The sequence below is a fragment of the Neofelis nebulosa genome, chromosome 2 (assembly GCF_028018385.1).
Source record: "Neofelis nebulosa isolate mNeoNeb1 chromosome 2, mNeoNeb1.pri, whole genome shotgun sequence".
In the NCBI taxonomy this organism is placed as follows: domain Eukaryota; kingdom Metazoa; phylum Chordata; class Mammalia; order Carnivora; family Felidae; genus Neofelis; species Neofelis nebulosa.
This window is the reverse complement of record NC_080783.1, coordinates 67,460,563-67,483,819: the sequence shown is the minus strand read 5'-3', so window position 1 is coordinate 67,483,819 and position 23,257 is coordinate 67,460,563. Positions and strand designations below refer to the sequence as shown.

General features: G+C 34.4%; 1 protein-coding gene across 6 annotated transcripts in view; it reads left to right on the top strand.

The window, feature by feature from the left end:
• The window catches only part of LOC131503611 (sodium channel protein type 2 subunit alpha), a 139,657-nt gene that overhangs the window by 92,863 nt on the left and 23,537 nt on the right, over positions 1–23,257 (top strand). For all 6 annotated transcript variants that reach the window (XM_058715083.1, XM_058715079.1, XM_058715080.1 and 3 more), the window contains exons 15-18: positions 2,238–2,411; positions 5,053–5,409; positions 9,592–10,071; positions 19,992–20,112. In XM_058715083.1, coding sequence (XP_058571066.1) covers positions 2,238–2,411; positions 5,053–5,409; positions 9,592–10,071; positions 19,992–20,112 — 1,132 coding nt within the window. The remainder of the gene's footprint in view (positions 1–2,237; positions 2,412–5,052; positions 5,410–9,591; positions 10,072–19,991; positions 20,113–23,257) is intronic.

Here is a 23,257-nt window from a genome sequence, read left to right as displayed (position 1 = left end):
CTTCCTAATCTGCAAAATAACATCAAATGGTCTAATATTTGCATAATGGAGACCCAGAAGGAGAAAGGTGAAGAGTAGAACAAAACAAATATTTGAAAAAGCAATGGCCAAAAATTTCTGAAAATTGGTGGCAAATACTAACTTAGACATTTTAAAATTAAATTATAAAATTTCAGTGAACATCAGCAAGGATAAATTTAAACTCCATTGGGCAAATCTTAGTCAAGCTGCTGAAAATAAAAGAAACTTTTAGAAACAGCCAGAAGACTGGGGCTGATATCTCATCAGAAATAATTCAGTCCATGAGAAAATGGCCTGATGAAAGAAAAAAAAAAAGAAAAAGTTAACTTATTATTCTGCAGTGAAATTGTCCATCAAAAGCTAATGTGAAATGACTTTAACACGAACAAAAACAGAGAAGTTGTTGTGCCAGAATTATGCTACAAGACATGCCAAAGGAAGTTAGTTCTTCAGGCTGAAGGAGAAAAGCATATTAGATGGAAAATTGAATCTGGGAATGATGGTCACTCAAAATTTTAAAATCTAGGTAAATAGAAAAGACTGTCTTTTTTCCTTAATTGCTTTAAAAGACAGCTGATTTTTTAAAGCAAGAGTTTACAGTGTATGTAAGTGTAAAATATATGAAAAGATTAGCACATATGATTGGGTGGCAAAAAGATTGCTTAGAAAAGAAACAAAAAGTGTTACACAGTATTTAATACCTGTAGAATATTCAAACAATGGATGTCTACTCAACAATAAAAGGAGAATAAGCTGGTAATGCCTGCATGGATGAATTTCAACCTGAAGTATTCAAGAGATATTTGGAAAAGTCAGTAAGACTGTCAGGTTTCTGAGATAGTCACCAAGTTTGAGAGTGAGTTCATTTACTGAGTTAGTATCAAAAGAGAAGCAAGATTGTGCAGAGAAAATTTTAAGGTGAATTTTGGATCTGTTGAATTTGAGATACCTGTAAAATAGCCATTCAATGAAAGTATTGAATAAACAAGTGGGTATATATTTCTGGACCTCAGGAGATGTGCTTGAATGGAAAAATAAATCTCAAAGTGTAAACTTATTGTAAAAGGAAAATTAGAGTAAGAATTTCCAGGACAGAGAGACCTCTGAAGAAATCCAATATCGAATAATTTGTTAGAAGAAAAGCAACTGAGAAGTGTCCAGGGAGGTGTGGATCACTGAAGCCAGGAACAGAAAATATTTTAAAGAACAAGGAACAGTAAACAATGTGAAAAAACTTCTGAAGAGGTAAGCAAGATAACTGCAAAATTTTCAATTGAATTTAGCAATGGTGATGTTGGTGGCTATGTTGGTGAAATTGGTTAAAGCAGGTTGTGTTGACTGATATGTTGTAAAGTTGAAGAAATTGAACTACTGAGTATAGACAAATACCCAACCTCTTAAAGAAGTTGGGCCATGAGGAGAGGATGTATAGGGGGTAGCTAACAGGGGAAGTAGAATGCAAGGAGAGTTTCTTTGATGATGCTGGTGGTAGAGAAGGACTGAGTGTCCGTTGCTCCCTATAAAATCCCAATTGGAAGCAGTCAGTAGCAAGAAGAGATTAAAACTACAGGTTAATTGAGAAGGTGAATTCTTTGAGAAGACCAAAGGAGACACAGAACACAGGCAGAGAAATTAGAGCAAAGCATGGGTTTGGATATAAGTAGTTAGGTAGATGGAACACTGAGAAAGTTCAGGTTGGCTGACCTCTGTGACACAGAAGTACTGAGAGTGAAAGATAAGGAAACAGTTGAAGACATGTGGAGGAGAAAGTTTGAAATAGTTGTAGAGTAAGGAAATAGAGAATGGAGAATGCTGCTTCTTTTTGGTCAGGAAAATAATTTTTATTTTTAGTATTCTTACCATCAGTAGGGCTGGTGGTGACCATGTTTATTACAGCTAATGTGAAATATTCTTAGCACAAGACAGAGCCGAGCAGTTGACCATAATGATTTAACTGAACCTTTCATGTAAGATAACTAAAATGACAATATTAATTTTATTGTCTTAATTCATGTACCCCTCATTACTTAATAACCTAAATATTGATTTGAGTACAGACAGTTAAATATTGATTTGAGTACAGACCATTTGAGGTTACTGATTTGTTGGACCTAAACCAATTTTTAAAATTTTTAATTGGATTGTGGTCTGTTGGGAGACAATAATTATTAGTGTTTTCAAGAGTATTCACTTGTGTAATAACATTTCTCATTTAGGTCTTCACTGGGATCTTCACAGCAGAAATGTTTCTGAAGATAATTGCCATGGATCCATATTATTACTTTCAAGAGGGCTGGAATATTTTTGATGGTTTAATCGTGAGCCTTAGTTTAATGGAGCTCGGTTTGGCAAACGTGGAAGGATTGTCAGTTCTCCGATCATTTCGGCTGGTAAATTAACTGGGAGTATCCGTAATGTTTTTATAATTAATATAATCAGACGTCACTCTTATCTAGTAAGAATTATAGGATTTCCCACAGTTACAATATTATTTGAATACATTTAAAAACAAACTGGATTTCTCCACAATCAGACAGTACTTTGATCTTTATCAGAGCTTTCATGGATAGATGAAGTTCATTCAAATGAACAGCCAACAGTTCTGTCTTTGGTGATTGAATGGCAGGACTAATGGGGAGGGAGAAAAAAAAAAGGATCTATATATAAATCCAAATCACAATTAAACAACACAATATTCATCTTTCAGTTATGTGGAGTTAACCATTCATAAGGCTTGGCTGAGATTTAGGATGAGCCACCTTTCTCTCAGAGGCTCAAGAATTATGGACTTGCCCACTTTGCCCCCATAGAAGTCAAGACTTGAGACTGGGTAGAGTAGACAAGAAAAGATGATAGAGCTTCCCATGCATTTGCCCCTTCAGCCAACCAGGAAGTCACCAAATCCAGTCTCTAAGAAGAGTTGCCTATATTATATTTTATTAATTTTAAACAAAGTCTTTTATTTGATCTTTATATTCATCGGTTCACGAATCTTTTAAATTAAGAGACAAAATATCACTTGGCACATTTCCATTTAAAGTGTGATACGTTTTATCATGCTATTACTTTGAGTTGGCTCTTTTTGTGACTTACTTTCAAATAACAGAGGTTGTATATAATTTGTAAAGACAAGTTCCTATCGGTAACTTATCTTAATGGTGATTAGGTTCAAGAGTTTGCTGTGAAGTCTTTTGAGAATTCCCTTACTGCCTTCAAAGATCAAATTGGAGTTGAGATCCTTACAGCTAAGGTCCTTACCTAGTCGTCTAGATAGCTATGGATCTAATTTGAACCTAGAAGGATGCGAAACAACAACAACAGAAATGATTAGAAATGATTGTGTAACAAGTAGTATGGGCAACTACTTTAAAAAGTGTTTAGTAAATCTTTGTGATGATTGTGATTCAGTTTGGGGAAGTAGGAAGTGATGGAAATAATATCATTAGTGTTTTGCTTAGTATGTAGGCTCTTTTGCGTTAATTATTCCCTGGCAATAAATTAAACATTTTGATGCTTATGTTTTGTTCCTTTGGATCACTTATATGCCATTAAATAACGCACTACTCCTGGCCTGACATTTCCTGAAACATCAGAGATGAAACACTGCTGCAGTTGAACTATAAATGGTACTTTAGAGGATTCCATGAGCTAATAATACAACCAACATGTCAAGTACAGTGGTGCAAGCCATTTACACACTATAATGAGTTGATTTATTAAGTCACTAAAGACATAAGGGTTGACAAAATATATATTTTTACTTAAGTCCAAGTATTTCTTATTCAAATAAAGTAGTTCGAGTAATCCCCCCTTATCTGTGGGGATATGTTTCAAGACCCCCTGAAAATGTAGATAGTACTGAACCCTATATATACTGTTTTTTCCTATACATACACACCTGTGGTAAAATTTAATTGATAAATTAAGCCCAGTAAGAGATTAACAATAAGTAATAATAAAACAGAACAATTACAACAATATACTCTTAATAAAAGTTATGTGAGGGGCACCTGGGTGGCTCAGTCGGTTAAGTGGCCGACTTCGACTCAGGTCATGATCTCGCAGTCCGTGAGTTCAAGCCCCGCATTGGGCTCTGTGCTGACAGCTCAGAGCCTGGACCCTGTTTCAGATTCTGTGTCTCCCTTTCTCTGACCCTCCCCTGTTCATGCTCTGTCTCTCCCTGTCTCAAAAATAAATAAAACATTAAAAAAAATTTAAAAAAAAAGTTATGTGAATGTGGTCACTCTCAAAATATCTTACTGTATTGTACTCACCCTTTTCTAGTGATGATATGAGGTGACAAAGTGCCTATGTGATGAGATGAAGTGAAGTGAATGACATGGGCATTGTGACAAACTATTAGGCCACTATTAACCTTCTAACAATATGTCAGAAAGATCATCTGCCTCCAGACCATGGTTGACTGTGGGTAACTGAAACCACAGAAAGTGAAAACGCATTTAAGGGCAGGGGGATTATGGTGTAATAAATCTCCTATAAAATACAGCCTGATGTTACAGCCAACTAAAGATAACAGCAAGATTAAAGCAATCTAAAGATTTAAAGAAATTAGTTGGTTTTTCTCTTGTACCTTGTATAATTTGTGTTAACTTTATCTGTACCTGTGCATCTCAAGTACACTACAGAATGTATCTACTTTGGGCTTTTAAGTAATGACAGCCTCCACCTCTTTGAAACAGTTTCTGCTAATTAATCACCATCAATCTTAGATATATCAGTTTCCCATAGAAAAACAAAAAGAATATTACATATGCTTATGTAAGATTCTGGAAATTTGGGGGCCATTAAGAACTGTATAATGTAATTGTTTTATTTACAAAATAGTCTATTTTAGAATGAAAAATAATGCATGGTATTAAATAACTGATACATTTGCTAGATAATGGTTTGACACAGAAATAACCCACCACCCTACAATTAAGACAGTTATGCTGTAGATTTTCCCTGTAAATAAGTTTACAGATTCTTTAGAAGGCAGGGCAGTAATAGCCTTCTTGCTTTTGTTTCCAGCTCCGAGTTTTCAAGTTGGCAAAATCCTGGCCCACCCTGAATATGCTGATAAAGATCATTGGCAATTCTGTGGGGGCTCTAGGTAATCTCACCTTGGTGTTGGCCATCATCGTCTTCATTTTTGCCGTGGTCGGCATGCAGCTCTTTGGTAAGAGCTACAAAGAATGTGTCTGCAAGATTTCCAATGATTGTGAGCTCCCACGCTGGCACATGCATGACTTCTTCCACTCTTTCCTGATTGTGTTCCGCGTACTGTGTGGAGAGTGGATCGAAACCATGTGGGACTGTATGGAAGTCGCTGGCCAAACCATGTGCCTTACTGTCTTCATGATGGTCATGGTGATTGGAAACCTGGTGGTATGTAGTAAAAATATTTTCCTTATTTTCGGTAAAAGACAATGTAACCATAAAAATTATGTTCAACAGATGAATGTTTTATGTTTTTGGCCTTTTTAAAATCAATCCTCAATTATTCATTATTGCAGGAACCAGGTATAGTTTAGACTATGGAGACCCACATAAGTCTTCTTTAAATATTTGTTTATTCTTTGTTTTTAACTTTTTCCAGTTTTATTGAGACATAATTGGCATATAACATAAACTCTTAAAATACCTTTTGAATCAAAGTTGTTCTTCGTCACTATACCTCTTACTATTCCATGGAGAGAGCCCTTTCTGGCTTTTACCTTTCAGTTCTTGTATTAAAGCATGGATGTGTTACTAAGAATAGTCACTCATTTTATTTATAAGTATCAACAACAGTATCACTTGAAAATGTTTCATATTCAGTTCTCCTACAAATTGGAGTTAAAAATTAATGGTGATCTCAATCCATTAAACACGCATAAGTTATTTGGTACTTAGAAACTATAGGGGCGCCTGGGTGGCACAGTCGGTTAAGCGTCCGACTTCGGCCAGGTCACGATCTCGCGGTCTGTGAGTTCGAGCCCCGCGTCGGGCTCTGGGCTGATGGCTCGGAGCCTGGAGCCTGTTTCCGATTCTGTGTCTCCCTCTCTCTCTGCCCCTCCCCCGTTCATACTCTGTCTCTCTCTGTCCCAAAAATAAATAAAAAACGTTGAAAAAAAAATTAAAAATTTAAAAAAAAAGAAACTATAGTGTTGGCAAGTAACATTGACTCAAAAATCACTTACCATGTCTATATCCAATGAACCATTCTCAACACATCTTTACTGATTCCTGGAGGCATAGAAAAGCTGATAAAAAGATATATATGATGCGGTGATATGACTTACTCAAACAGGATTAAAATAGAAAGTATCTAACACGTGTCAAAAATGTAAAAACAAAGTACTATGTATCAAGTTCACTAAGTGGAAACATTGCTTTACAATGGCAAGGATAATCAAGGAAGGCTTTGTCAAGGAGTTGAACCTGAATTATCTTTAATTAAGATGTAAGATTAGGTTGTTAGGAAGAAAAGTAGACTGTCCCAAACCAAGCAACAGTGGACCCAGTGGATGGAGAAGAGAAAACAATAGACTTAATGAGGGGATCAGGTTCTTCTACTTTAAATATTAGGTAATTATACTGAGTTTCATGATTAAGTCCCAATCCAGAGGCATAGAACAAGGACTGACATAACCAATATTTTAAAGTATATAATTTATAGACTTAATTTCCTTTCACATAAAAGTAGCCTCCAGTTCCCCAAAGGAAGAAGAAAAGGCTAACAGTTATCATTTATTTCTATTCATTTGCAGATTTCAACCTCCTCAATATTGGGTTAGATAATTCAGACCTATTCTTGAAGTAACAAAAAACATGAGCAGTGTGCAATCCAGAAATTTGAACTGTGACTTAAAATGACAAATATTTATTATCTCTAGTTTCTGTGGGTCATACATTTGGGAGTAGCTAAACTGGGTGGTTCTGACTCGGGGTCTGTCATAAGGTTGTTGTGAAGATGTTGGCTACAGACCCAGTTGTCTTGACTGAAGCTGAAAGATCAGCTTCCAAGAAGGCTCCATCTCTTAGTTATTGGCAGGAAATCCCAGTTACTTATTGGCTGTTGGCACAAAGTCTCAGTTCCTCTCCACATGGACCTCTCAATAAGATTGTTGAGTATCTTCATGACATGGCAGCTGGCTTCTCCCATAGCAGGTGACATGAGAAAGAGGGCAAGGAGAAGCTTTCTTTGTGTTCTGATCTTGAGGTCATACACTGTCCCTCTGCCATGTTGTATTCATCAGAGCTAGTCACTAAGAAGAACTCAACTTAAGAAGGAATTGGGCTTTAACTTTTGAGTGGAGGAGTATCAAATAATTTGTAGGTATATTTTATAGCCACCACAATCCCCAGTACAACTTGCTTGCTTTCAGAGAAGTATAAGATTGCATAGTACAGAAACAGATAGTCCTAGGATTATATAGAACAGAAATAAAAGTCATACGTTTGTATTATAGATTTAATTTGATTTCAAATATATGTGTATATACAGATGGGTATCCCATATAAATTATTAATTTACTGAAATAAGACAAATCTGACATGTAATTGTACAGAAGATTCAAGTTGAGAAGAGAATTTCAGAAGTATCTATACCTATGATGACATTTCATACAAACTTATATTACTATATATGAATAAAGAGATATAGTCTATAAAATCATCATTTCCATCTACATACATAAATTTAAATCCTGTACCTTTAAGGAAAAAAATAAAGGCTCTCCTTTCTTTTTTTACTATCAGCTTTAAAAGTTTCTTCTTTTGTCATATCCTGGATATATTTCTGGAGTAACTAAGGTAGTAATAATATCTATCATGTTTGCCACCAGAAGGAAATGTGTTCAGATTACATTTGCTTAAACAAGGCAGAATGACTTGATGCACTGCCTCCTATAATTTTTACTTTTCATCCTCACTAAAGAGAAGAAAGTCCCCCAAAGGTGAACTGATAGAACGCCATTTGAACTCACATGGTGAGTTCTTATGGTGCTCCACCACAAGTGTCAGGAATCACTGTGATGCCTGGTCCAAAGGCAAGACAGAGGTGGGGCCACAGACTGCCCCACCCTCCTAACAAGAAATGGGAGTGGGCCATATATAGCTATAACAGTACTCTGTAGTATTTTCTCAGTACTTTGAAGAGAAAATACAAGTTGGATCTCACTCTGGAGAGTTGATTGATACATATCAAGAAAAAATTTCCTAATAGACAAAGACAGTTCATTAATAAACCTTCAGAAATCAAATCTAGAAAACAATTATGACACCAAAATTCACTTTTATTATGGATAAAAACCAAAATGTAGCATTTTTTTCTTTCATCTATTTTTCATCCAAATAATAAATCCAAAAGCAAAGCACATTAAAATATAACTTTATTGGTAAATTCTTGAAGTAAAGGAGTAGGCCTTAGTATGAATATCAGCAGCCATGGTGTAGCCATTGAGAGATGTCAAGATAGACTCACAGCTTATCTGAAGTCCTTATTGGATCTTACAGATTTTTACATTTCTTACTACCATTGGTTGTACTAACGTGTAACTGGATATCAAAGGAGCTGTAGCCCTTATTAGCTTATTGGAAAGGTAGGAATGGACCAAGGATGCTGCCTCCCTTTCATTGTAGTTTTCCTTGAAATCTTTTCTAGGACTCTTCTTTATTATTTACATTTTGTCTTTGGCTCCCTTTACTACTATATCTTTTTTTTACTCTATATGCTTGAGTAATCAGAGACTCATAAACATTATCAATCAAATCCTGGAAAAAACTTACAGCTTGGCCTTGTCCCATCTGAATACGCTATCCCTTAGTAAATTATACTTGTTGAGTATGTAAATAGGTTTATAGTCACTAATCTTTTTACTCGGGCTTATTTTTGGAGACTCAAGTTACAGATTAATTAGTAATCTTGTTCAAGGTAATACCTTGATTCCACCATCATAAGTCGATGTTAACATCATTATTATCATATAATAACTATTTTGTATAGTATTTCAGCCATTTTATAGATCTAGTGACCAAGATTTTCTGAACCAAAACTGTGGCTTTTGATTTAGCAATAGTTATATATTTTTTTCTAATTTGGTAAGTTATCTACGTGCAAAAATTGGTACAAACACATAAAAATAAAATCATGTTTATGGAATCATCTTTGGTTTTAGGAATAAAATTATAATAAATTATCAGTGTCCTGGAAAATCCAGGTCACATGGGGAAAATACTTAGCATCCCAAATAAAACTTTTTTTTTTCCTTATTCACTGTATGGTTATCTAGATAACTAAGATTTCTCTTTTGGAACTGAACTTCATTTAGAAGTTTCATATAATAGTAGTTTCAGCAATTTTGCAATGACTGAAAGGGAAATGGTGTTAATAGTATTACTTTATATTGGCCAGGTATTTATTCCATTCACCTTTTCCAGAATAGTTTATCATAAACTAAGAGGAATACCTATTAGTAAAAAAAAAAAAAAAAAAAACAAGATGTAAGAGTAATTTTGGAAAATTTATAGTTAAGAGCAACTGAAACAACACAATGTTTTGATCACCTATTTTCCTGTTGTGTTCAGGTTCTGAACCTCTTCCTGGCCTTGCTCTTGAGTTCGTTCAGTTCTGACAACCTTGCCGCCACTGATGATGATAATGAAATGAACAATCTCCAGATTGCTGTGGGGAGGATGCAGAAAGGAATTGATTATGTTAAGAGAAAACTACGTGAATTTATTCAGAAAGCCTTTGTTAGAAAGCAAAAGGCTTTAGATGAAATTAAACCTCTTGAAGATCTAAATAACAAAAAAGACAGCTGTATTTCCAACCATACCACTATAGAAATAGGCAAAGATCTCAATTATCTCAAAGATGGAAATGGAACTACCAGTGGCATAGGCAGCAGTGTCGAAAAATATGTTGTGGATGAAAGTGATTATATGTCATTCATAAACAATCCGAGCCTCACTGTGACTGTACCAATTGCCGTTGGAGAGTCCGACTTTGAAAATTTAAATACTGAAGAATTCAGCAGTGAGTCAGATATGGAGGAAAGCAAAGAGGTAGGAATTTTTAAATAAAAAGATGTTTTGACATAATGTATGCTTTAAACTATGAGACTACTTTAAGGTTATGTTTCATCTCTGTAAGAAAATAGAAAATGTCTATTGATACCCTTTCTTTGGCAAAGTTGGTGATAGATAAGTTGATGACAGATTAAAATGTAGCTAGACAAATGGTATGCTGACTCATTTTCTCAAATATTCACCATTTTGGATTCTTGATAATATGAATATGCAGAGTAATATGAATTTTTCTAATTTAAAAAAATAATTTTAGATTTGTGAAGGTGCCTTCATTTATTCACTTTCTTCCTTGTAATTCTCCCACAATGGTGTTTTTTGGTACATACTAGAAAAATACTTGGCGAGACGGCAGTCCTAATTCTCACTTGGCTTTTATGAAACACTTCTTAAAATGTGATCGTACTTAGTTTGCACAGATATTTTTATTTATGAAAAATCTGATTGGGATCTTGACTTGATATTTACATATAGTTTCATGTTTCTGAAGTAAATGTTTTTTTAAGGAAATGAAGGCAGTGATGAAGAATCATGCTGAAAGTGTGCTTAACCTTACTGAACCAGCGCATGGTGTCTACACAAACAATATGCCATGATACATTAGAGAATGTAAAATTCTGAATTTACCAATTTACATTAAGCATCCTGGCAGTTTAAAGTATTCTTTGATTTCCTACAAGAGTATGAGTACCAGAGTGTGCTTTTAGTTTGTTTATAGGTTAATAAGCACAGGGTTGAGAAGAAAGAGAAGAAAGAATTTAAACCCTTAGTGTTTAATTGTTTAACCATACTAAAATGCAAACAGAATTCCCAGTGATTAAAGCTTGAGTAAACATAAAAATAACAGCCAAAAACAAAGATTCATCCTTTCTTGCCATTTGAAAGTACTGTCTTCATTCTAAGAAAGATAGATAACTGGGGAGTTTGAGGCCCTGAAGGATAAACTTTAAGTAGCATAACAGTCACAAAAATTAGACATTAGTTAATAAAATTATGAACAAAAATATATTTCTATGAAGGAAACCTTAGCTATTTCCATCAGTATTTGCATGTGGATCACGTAAAATCACTGAAGAATATGCTATTTTTCATTCTTTCTTGCTTATAAGACAGGTAGTATTGCTAATTCAGTCATTAGGTAGAAGTAGATGTTAAACATGAAATCCAGAGAAAATTTAAATATAGGTACTAAAATTAACATGTAAGTAACAATGCCATAGCTCCTAGTTTCACAAAATAAGTGATGAGATTCAAGGGAAAACTTTGCAGCCTGAGGCAACAAATTGCTATAACTAGTTGAACTCAGATGTTTACTAATAAGGTCATTATTTTTAAATTTAACAATAACCATATATATATTAATAAAATTTGGGGTAAGCATAGTTGGTTGGATTATGCTGAAGGAAAGGGTGGGGCCTAATTTCTGGTATTGTATATTACCAGAAATTGAGGTCAGCATTTAGAAAATAGAATTGGGTCATTAAATTTTACTGTATATTCCCCTCTTGTTATCTTGACATCATACCAAACGCTAAACATTTCCCTTACAGTAAGGGAAGTCAATTTTTCTTTTTATGTATGTTTAATTTTAGGGTGTCATATAAACTAAGAAGAAATTATGAAGAATCAAATGTTAAAGCCACCAGTCAGTTTAAACTTTTGGCTAAGTTTGAATATCTTGACAGCGAGTCTTCTTAATTTTCAGAAATTTTAAAGCCTCAGGCTTCCCCAAAAGAGCGTATATTCATGTCTCACCTCAAACCATTATGTTCAACATAGGAGGAATGTCCAGTCAGGTGGGGTGTATAGTAGGAAAATGGAAGCTCTCTTTCCAGTTACCGTTAAGCTTTTCCATTTGTTTTCTGTTTGAATTAAGTATTCCAGAATAATATATGTGAAGTCAGTACTTTGGAATTGGAGGAAGAGACTGATCTGCCAGTTGGAAATAGAATTATTGTATTGCCTTAGCTGTGGAGTCCTCTTGATTCCTTCCCACCATAGAGATTGTTACCTGGTTGTTAAGTTTTATTACTTGAGAAATTTTCAATTCTGTCTTTATATCAAACTTGCTAAATATAAACTAATAAAAGATTCAGTCATTAGATAGAAGTAGTCTGGGAAGAGAAATGTGCAGGTTTTCAACTTTGGTATCTAACCTAGTAGCAGTACACTAGAAACTAAATGAGATTTGAGAGAATTATCCAAGAATTCCAAATATTCCTACCTGAAATCTCTGTTTAGTGTTCTGTCTTCTAGTTATTTTTGTCTGGTCATTTTCTTAACTGGTGGGATGGGGTTGTGCTGGTAAATATCACATGTATAGTAGTAAGAAATGGTATGAAGTTTATTGATTTCTTTTCTAAATAATTTTTTTAAATTAAGGGGGAAAATGGGGCACTTTAAAAAATCTTTGGAATGCCTAGATGAATCCCTTTTTATAGGACAGATGAACCAAGTAGACTCGGAGGTTGTTTAGGAGTTTGAACTAAATCCTCTTTGATGTCTTTGACAAAGCTGTGTGATTCCTTGATAGCTTTTTGTATTTTCTCTATGGCGTATACAATGTTATAACCGTGTATACTTGAACTCAACGTTATTTGGCTGTATTTAATGTAATTCCTTTCATGGTTTGTGATTTTGAATGATTGATTTGGCTTTTAGTGTTTTAATAATGTTGAAGCCATGCTTGAATGATTATTTTTCAAAGTGAAATTTACTAGTGTAATATAGTGACCTTCACTGCTTACCATTCTTACTTCTCACAGGGGTAAAACCAAGCTGGAGCCATCAAGAGTGCAGCTCTGGTGTTTTTTAACCAGCCAGAGGCTCGTGCCATCGCTTTTACCCGGGTTACCCAAGCAAGTTGTACATGTATAACTATAATCAGTTTCTAAATGAATTTTGACTGGCCTGCATGTTACTCAGCTACATTCCTTGCCCATCCATTGGCAGTAAAATAAAAATATGCACAGCTGCTCTTATGCTGAGTCATATAAAGCATGGTCAGGCAAGTCTGGCAACCCTAACTTTAAAAGAAATGATTTAGTTGCTAATCTTCTTACATAGATTTTAATAGAAACTATATTCAGTGAAAAGTAAAAGTGCATGCCTTAATGGATTATTTAGTTTCCATTTAATGCTACGGTTTTGAACGTGCTAAGGGCTTAAAGGAGAAATGTAGGTGCTCTTTGAAAAACTTGCAGAAAAGCTTTCTCTCCCCTGTTTTTTTTTTTTTTTAATATAGCCTCAGTGGGTGCACTTTATTCGTAATTTTTGTTCAGTGTCATATTAAATTTTTCTGAAGGGTAATCTGCAAATCAAAGCAATTCCTTATTCACGTGCAAACTGCCTAAAAGGTATTTTAATGTGACAATAATGTAAATGAATTGGAATGTTTCTATTTTGGCTACTAGCAGCATGGGTATAATTTTTATCTGCTTCATTTGAAAGAAAATGGCATTGCTTTATTTAGCAATTGACCAAAAGTGTTTTAAATTTAGAATATGATTCCCTGGGAGATTCTGTTGATATTTACCCCTAAAACTCCTAAGACTGAAAGAAAAGGAAATAAATGCCTTTTGTGTGCCAAAAAACTTTTAAAAATAAGATGATCATCTTTTAGGTGATATGTTCATCTGAAAATAGATCTGGAATCCAACTTCTTCATTCTGTTGTTCCTCTGTCCTTTTTGGTTCTTTTTTCCCCCTCTATTTCACCCAAACCTGCTGGGAAACTTTTTCCTGAAGAATATTATTTAAATATATCATGCACTGCAAACTCTTATATAGGTAGAGAATCATTGTGAGCTCTTTCAGTGTTTTGGAATGATAGGACCTTCCTTGTCATGTGACCATGGCAATGAGTATAACCCTCTTTGGGGTCCATTAGGTGGACCTTTGCATTTCCTGATGTTGAAATCATAGTTTTGTGCTCAAATATGTTAACCAAATTAGTGCAACTTAATTATTTTTCCAGAAATATTAGTTAAATATTTTGTCATTTAGGTGCAGTTTCCTATTCTGCCATTAACTTTAGAACAAACCTACCATAAGCATATTTGGCTCTTTGGAAAGGAGCAATGATTATGTCATTCTTGTAGCATTCTTTTATACATTGGAACAAAATATTCAGTCTTTGGCACTCTAGACTCATGGAAGGTAATGCTTTAAATATTGGAGGAATGATGTGACATGGGATCCAAGAGATGTAGTTGCTCACAATGAAACACAGATGCACATATCACAGAGACTAGAGAGATTTTTTTTGTCCTATAATGTATTCATTCTTCAGGAAAATGTGGGATTTGACTCCTTATGATAATGGCTTGTTTTTCCCAGTTTCTTGGGAAAAGGGAAGGTTAGTTTCCTTATTTTCTGACTATCCCATTCATCAAGTTCTTATATAAACAGGTGTACAAGGAAAGTGATTATCAGATATATTGCCTATTGGTTTATTTAGGAGATTTAACTGGAGTACGTATGGTGGAACACAAAGTAGGCAGAAACCAGTTTAAATTGACTCCATTTATTCTTAGCTCTCACATTATTATCATTTTCAATTTCCTTGAATATGTCTCTTATCCTCTCTCAGGAAATATTGTCTGCTCCCTAAAAAAGTATCCTAGTTTCCAGTTCAAGGGGTGGGAAGAGGGAAAAAGATGTGAGAGAGGTCTGGGGGGATAGGTACAGTAAGAACCCATGTATTATTTTCTCCTGGAGAATGTTTAGTCCTCAAGGGAAAGTTTTCCAGTAGGATAGTAATTAAGGGAGAAAAAGACTCTTAATGTCCTTCATGTAAAAACAAAATGGGCCAAACATGTGTGTGTCTTTGGGGCACTCTATATCTGTTGAGGGGTAGGCCAGCATGATATAAGGGTTACTTTTGCCACACCGAGAAGGATATTTAAAATCCAATTTATGGTTTAGAAAATTGTGTAATGTATCTTTTATAAAGACAAAAATAATTTCTGGGTAATGTAGTATAATGCTAATGATACTCTTGATTTCGCCATCTTCCTCATTAAGACGACAACAGTCCCTTTTTGGTATTAAGGTGCCACTTTGGCCTTAAGCTTATCCCAAAGCAAGAAAGATTATAACTTTCATGAAAGTGTCATAGTAGTGTTAAGGTTTGTCATGGAAAATAACCCAGAGCTCCTTAAATATAAATTCTCATTAAGATCCATGTGGAACAAAGGATTGCCGTTTTGGGGGGCCAAAATCGTTAAATATGAAATGTTTGATTTAAGCTATGTTTGAGGCTATTTCTTTCTCTAAAATCCCAATTCCTTTCATTGAATCAGAGTAGAATATACATCTTTTTCTAAATTATATACAATCTTACTAATTATATTTTCTTAAAAATGTATCTCAATTTTATAATGAGAAACAAGTGTGCCTATGAAAAAATAGCAAGTTTTCTCTCCCTTTTTCTGTTGTGATTTTTTTTAAGTTTTTTATTTATTTATTTTGAAAGAGAGAGAGAGAGAGAGAGCAGAGGAGGGACAGAGAAAAAGAAGGAGAGAAAAAGAAGGAGAGAATCCCAAGCAAGTTCCACCCTGTCAGCACAGAACCAGACATGGGGCTCAGTCTCATGAACCATGAGATCATGACTTGAGCAGAAATCAGGAGTCAGTTGTTAACCAACTGAGCCACCCAGGTGCCCCGTGATTAATTATTTTTAAAAGTAATTTTACTTTATGAAAGAAAGACTAGTAGTTTGGCACACCAATGTTTAATAGTAATTTATCAATGATATGGAAAGTAAAAGAGATATAATGTTTAAAAATACAAAATGCAATATTATGTACTTTGATATTTATTAGATAATTTAGCAAAATATGATTCTGTCCAGCTTAACTCCTACAAAAATACAGAAGATTTTCAATGGGAAGAGCCCTGTAATATGAGGTTTTCATTAAAATAAATGTTCAAGTAATTATTTCCACCTGAAAGTAAATTATTGCCTATGCTACTCATAGCAAGTAACAATTGGCTATTCCTGTTTGATCTCTTTGATCCTGATATTAGAGTACATCATATTTTATTTAAATTTAACTAGGCAGGGTATCCTAATAATATATTCAGTTCATTTATTTCCTGAAAAATAAGAACAAAAAATAAAAAGGGAACCTAAACAACCAAATTTTACAAGTTTTAATATAAAACTTGTCAAGTATAGAACTTGAAAGTATAGAACTGGTTCTATTTCTAGCCAATTCATATTTTGGTCTCTTACTCATATGGCATTTTGCAGTAGATGATGCCTAGTTTGGAGCATTTAAAAGCAACTTTTATTTGAAAATTCTTAAAGTACATGAGTTCTAATCATTCCATATAATGATGTATATTTGACAGTTCTATTTGATGAATTTGTACCATAGTTAGGATTTATTATAATTATGACCATATCTGAAGCTGAAGAGTTTTATAGTCTTAGTTTGGTTCCTTTCATTTTTATGGACTCTTTACACATTTTAACTGTTAGTCAACATACTTTATATTATGATATTTGCCTCTTACATAATTTTAAGAAAGTCATTGAATTGATGTTATCAAGAAAGACTTTATAAATCACAGTTTCTTGCCTACATCTCAGTACTATTGTTGAAAGAAAACTTTTTGTTCATTTAATATTCCAATGAGTATTTAGTTCTACTCTACACTAATACTTATAAGAATGTAAATATAAATTGAACTAATACTAATTTCATAGTCATGAAACTTAGGAATCAGTAATATCACAAGCACTCTCTTGAACCTACAACATTTAAGTATGTATCACGTCTACTAAATATTTTACATTGATAAAGGTTGGTTTTCCTTATGAATCATCAAAATATTCTCTAGAAAATTCTGGTAAAATGGGGTACAGAAGATCTAGAGTCCAGCTACTGACTCACTATAACTTTTGACAAGATAATTAAGGCCACATTTCTTTCTCTAAATAGACTCTGGATTGGTTGAAGTTGAGGATTAATGTACAGTTTAGATTCTTTATTTGTAAGCCAGGTGAAGTAATGCATGTGACAGGTGGACCCCATGCTGGTCCACATCAGAGGGAAGATGGAGAAGGATGAGATTGCCTCTCCTTAAAAAGGTTCCATTCACCAGTGGGACTGCAGATCCACTTACATCGTTGAGTCAAAAGAAGGAAAACATTGTCAGAATGATTCAATATTAGTTTGCTAATTCCAGAGTTAAACTATAGTTTTCTTCATATACACATTTTAGGCCTGAATAATTGAAAGCCTGATGTTGAGACAGCACTCCTAATTCTAAAAGTTGCTGGCCATTATTTACACAATTCAGAATCTTAAAGGATTTGTGTTATTCCGCACATAAGTGTGAATATTATTTGTATTCCCTTGATGTGAAGGTATTTACTAGGAGATGTCAGAAGTACTTACTGACAGAATAAAAGAGTCCTGTCTATGGCCAAACCACCCTGAACGCGCCCGATCTCGTCTGATCTCAGAAGCTAAGCAGGGTCAGGCCTGGTTAGTACTTGGTTGGGAGAATAAAAGAGTCCATGCACTGTTTATTTATTCATTTATGCAACAAACATCTATTAAACACAAACATTGGTGATAGGTACTAGGGACACAAAAATGGCAAAAGTAGTATCTTTGCTTCAGACGATTAAGTCTGGTTATATACGTCTTCTAGAGACAAAACACTTTCATGTTGCACTTATAAAAAAGTAGTAACCTGACCTTTAAATACACAAATATTTAGCTCAGTAAAAAGACATTACTTATCAGTACTAAGGAACTGCACTAAATGAAAGAAGTGATAATTTATGTTACAGGGATCCTCTGAAACATTTCAAACCAAGATCCACTGGAATTCATCTGATGACTTCTTCCAATCACTGTCAAGACCTAATCTTCATTTTGTTATGGAGAAGTCTATTCATTCATTCATTTTTTAAACAATACTTATTGAGTACCTGCGACATACCCAGCACTGATGTAGACTGTGGTACAGTCACTCACTAATGTGTGGTGTACCCTGAATATGGATCTTCATTTTTCCCTTGGGCTCATCCCTAGGTCTTTCCCCAATCTGTATTTACAGTGTTATCCTTTTTCCTGAAAAGAATGTATTCCATTTCTTATTGTGGGCTGTCTGTAGTTAGATCAGTTCTGACTAAGCTTCAGTTTTTCTGATTATCTATGTCATGTTTCAACATCTTACAAATGATAAGATCAGTATCTTTAGGTCCCTAATATGTAACAATTTTATGTGAATCAGATGGATTGGAATGAGACAATAATTTGGTCATTTCTTAGTCAATTGTATATAAACAGAGCTATACTTATCAAAGCCAAAAAACAAAGGATAGGAAATTATACGCAGTGTAAAGAATTAAAATATGTGCAATAAATATTCCCACTTTGCCGTGTCATCTTAAACCAAAATATATTCCGATTGTAACGACAAAGATATCATGATTATCTGTTTAGTATTGTGACACATTTGGTGAGCAGAAAAAGAATTCAACAAATTTCAAGCATTTTATAATACATAATGCTTGATTTAATGTCTTGGTCAAATTAAAAAACAATCCTGAAACAGTTCTAAGAAGATAGACTCACATCTAATATTTATGCTTCTATCATTGATATTGTTAAATTACACAAGACAAAAGCATTTTCAATCTCATATATATCACATATAAGTAGTTGTAATTCATGAGCATCGCCATGCCAAGAAAATATTTTGTATAAAGAAAATTATTTTCATAAACTAAAGGAACCATCTTCCTGGGGCAAATCCATATAATCCTTAGCTCAAATATGAGTAGAGTATTTCTAGTACTGACTACAATACCCATTTTATAGTAATTTAACATACTTCAATGTGCATTTTATCATGTGCTTACCTCATCCCCTTTATAAAGTAGCTCTTATCAGCTCAGCCATTTCCTAATGTTATGCACTAATGGTAATAACATTGTAACAGGTCCGAGAATGCTATGGCCCAAACTACTCTGATTCCATGTGGCACTCATACCTGGCCCTGTGTCATTCCTGCAGCATTTTAAGACCAGATTAAAGACTGGGATAACTTCCTTTATGCTGATCCTCTGAACACCCTAACCTGACTAAAGTTTGGTGGATTTCAAGATTTAAAACAACTTCTTCCTATTATATTTTTCTTTTGGTGGTATTTGATGTAGCCTAAAGGAAACCAAAATGACTACCAGAGATTCATTTCCCCCTGTATTAACAGGACAGGTGAGAGTGCCAGAGTAACAAGTAGTTTCCAAATGCACAATGAAACTCAGGAGTGCATTGGCCAAAGAGAATGCAAAATACCAGCTCTTGCTATAAAGCTAACAATGTGCTGCTCTTTTCTGAGTAAAAAAACTATAGAATATATTTAATAACAACTAGTGGTATATGTTTTCATGTCAATGAAAAGTGGATAAATTTAGATTGTTGCTGTTTATGTGCATTTGATCAAATCTTTTCTGTATTTGACATGAAAATACACTTGTGCAGCTTTCGTTGGTTGGGTCACAATTTTAGAATAAAACAAACTATACCATTTGCAAGCTAATTTACAAAAGCAAGATCACAGATCACCATGTGACTCTGGTGGCTTACATAAGCTCTCTCCAGGATTTTGTTTCAGTATCTCTACATGTGTGCTTAATCAAAAATTATTTAAGTTGTTAGCACCATATTTTTAAAGAAAAAAAATCTGCTGTGGTGCTACCTCTAATCTTGTGACCCCCACCTCTACTAAAGCGGACTGGCATTATGTTTAAGATATTCTTAAATTACAGATCAAGGAAATGCATACAGAAGACTTGAGGGCACGCCTTTTGAATTTTTATATTATAGATTAAAGAAACTATTTTAAAAGCTTTTCTGTGGAATTGATTTTCAGAAGCTAAATGCAACTAGTTCATCTGAAGGCAGCACTGTTGATATAGGAGCTCCCGCTGAGGGTGAACAACCTGAGGCAGAACCCGAAGAATCCCTTGAGCCTGAAGCCTGCTTCACAGAAGGTAAGTGGAACCATGCATATGAGCTCATTGGACCTCTCTTACCAGTCTCTCTCTCCACCCTCCAATCATTTATATCTATCTAGTAGCTGTTCATTTACTTGTTTGATTTTTTTCTTTTTCTATATCAAAACAAAGATACGTTTTTGAAAGGTAAGATTTAGTTTATGTAATCAGACACGCTTATATTTGTGCATCCTGTTCAACTAAGAAATGCTCCTAAGTCTATGGGTGTTTTGGTAGCCTTCTAGAATATCTAATCAGAGAGAAAGCCAAATCAAGCATATCTCTCTTTAGCTTTAAAAAAAAATTAAAGGAAACAAATTTTGAGTCAAAGAAGTAATTTATTGTGTACTGTTTTATCAGTTTACAATGGGTACTAATTGATAAGTATATATTTAAAACTGTCCATGATTAATGGTTACTTGCATCTGTCAAGGTCAATTTCTTATTAGTTCTGAATGTTAGTAGATAACAGATAATGAAGTGCCAAAATATATTGAGTTATATGGGGCGCCTGGGTGGCTCAGTCGGTTAAGCGGCCGACTTCGGCTCAGGTCATGATCTCGCGGTCCGTGAGTTCGAGCCCCGCGTCGGGCTCTGTGTTGACAGCTCAGAGCCTGGAGCCTGTTTCGGATTCTGTGTCTCCCTCTCTCTCTCTGACCCTCCCCCGTTCATGCTCTGTCTCTCTCTGTCTCAAAAATAAATAAACGTTAAAAAAAATTTTTTTTTAAATATATTGAGTTATATAATATGAGGCACCATGCCACTGGGGCATACCAAGAGGATTTTCTGAAAAAAAGCTAAAATTATGTTATTTGAAGTATGAATCAGTTATTTTCTGAACAGTAATGCTCTATATCAAACAGCCCAAAACTTCTTAGTATTTAACCAAAAAACATACTTTTGCTCACAAGTCCAAGGCCAGCTAGATGATTTTGCTGATCTTGGATAGGCAAAGGTCTTAGACGGACTGTTGGGCTGCCTCAGCTCCGCTGCACTCATCTCGTTCTCCACATAGTGGCCAGATATGTTCTAGTGGGAAGGCACAAGAGCAAGAGAGGAAACCTGTCAAGGACTGGTCAAGCCTCCTCTTAGGTCAGGTTTGCTCCTGTCCCGTTCACAAAAGCAAAGTTACCTGGCCAGTCCAGTGTGTGAGGGAATGCACAACTGATGATACAAAGAGGCAGAAAAATTAGTACAATAACACAAGATATGAAATTCTTCACCTTTCTTATATAAATTTCTATTGTAGGTACAGAAACGTTTCTCCAAAACCCTGGAAATCACTTCATGTTTAACTCACTTTTTAGTTAACAGCTATTTAATAATGCATGCCATGTCTTAGCCTCGAATCAATCCTATATTGTAATTGCTTAAGTAAAAATTTGTTTTAAAAATAGTGACTGCCTCAAATTGTTACTAGTAATGCAATTTTGTTACAACTAATTCCAAATGTGTTTCATTTGGGTTATGCGTGTTTACATTAAGAACACTAAAACTAGAACGCCTGCCTGGTTCAGTTGGTTAAGCTTCTGACTCTTGATTTTGGCTCATGGTCATGATCTCACAGTTCATGAGATAGAGCCCTGCATCAGGCTCTGCACTGACAGGGTGGGACCTGCTTGGGCTGCTCTCTCCTCTCTCTTTGGCTCTCTCGCCTCCACCCAGCTCCCACACCCCCATGCATGCATATGCACATTCTCTCTCTCACAATAAGTAAACATTAAAAAAAATAACATTAAAGCTATTTTAATTTAAACTTTAAGCTAATTTTTAGTATATGTAATTACACAGACATTAGAAATCACAATCGATGTTGGATTCTTTCAAGGTGTATTACAGAAGATTATGTTGCATATACCTATTGATTTGGGACTTATATGCATTGGTAAAAATGAATACTTAAATATTAATTGTCAATTTTTAAATAACTTCAGAGGGAGGGCTATTTGTTCGGCATACATTATGAGGGAAGTCACTTTTTGCTATTTTTCTCCAAAAAGTCTGCATACGTTCCAGTGTTACTTCATTATGAAAAAAATATATGACTTCACAAAACATTCAATTATTGTGAAAATTCACAATAATTCAAGTGGTATTTCACAAACATAATTTCTGTGGCATTAGTTTTTCCTCTTTACCAGACAATTAGCTTATTTTTTGAGTTACAATATATGCATATATACTGCAATAATAAGGAAATAATATGTAATTATGGAATAATAACTATGATACTCTCAACATTTGTCATTTGTGAAGCTTAAAAACATTTAAATATGAAATATTATGAAATATGTTCTATATAGAATATAGAGTAACTTCACATTGTAGAAAATGATAAATAATATAGAGATGCCCACCAACCAACTTTAACAATTTGAATACTGTTATCATATTTGCTTAAGACTTTTTATTTAAGAATAAAACAGATACAGACTAGACCCATTTTATTCTCCTCCCTTATCCCATTTTCTTCCTTTTTTCTCAGAAATAAGCCAAAGTCTCAAATTCGGCATTTATCATTCCCATTAAAATCAGTCTTTTTCTGTTAAACTGGTTTTTTTCATCTCATATTCTCTTTAGAGAAAAAAAAAAAAAACAACACCTAAATTTAGTTCCATTTACTTTATTACAATGAATATTTTCAGGTCATGTAAATCTTCTTGATCTTTTGAGAAACAGAAATATGAAAAAGATCTTGCCCTCAAAGAAACAACAAATATAATGCTATTTATTTCTTAGTTGAGAGGCTAATAACAATGTGCGTCATTAAATTTTCATGAAACAAAGGCTATGATCTGGCTGGCTGGCATTATAAAGTAGCATCTGATAAATATCTATACAGTAAAATATCTGCTCTTTTCAAGATGAGATTTCCATTTTTCTATTCATTGATCCAGAGCCCTCTTCCTGGTTAAAACCCTATGTCATGACTCATCTGTCTCCCACGCCCCAGCATCCTGCTGTGTGTGTGCTGTCAGATCCCATCACTCCGCCTTATTTCCTGATTCCTGACCACCATCACCACGCTTACCTTGTTTTTACTTTCTTAGTGTTCAGTTGATTGAATTTCAACTTCTTTCTTCTATCCATTCAGTCCCTTGTGTAGGTAGAGATCATTCTACACCCATGCTCTTACCATGTC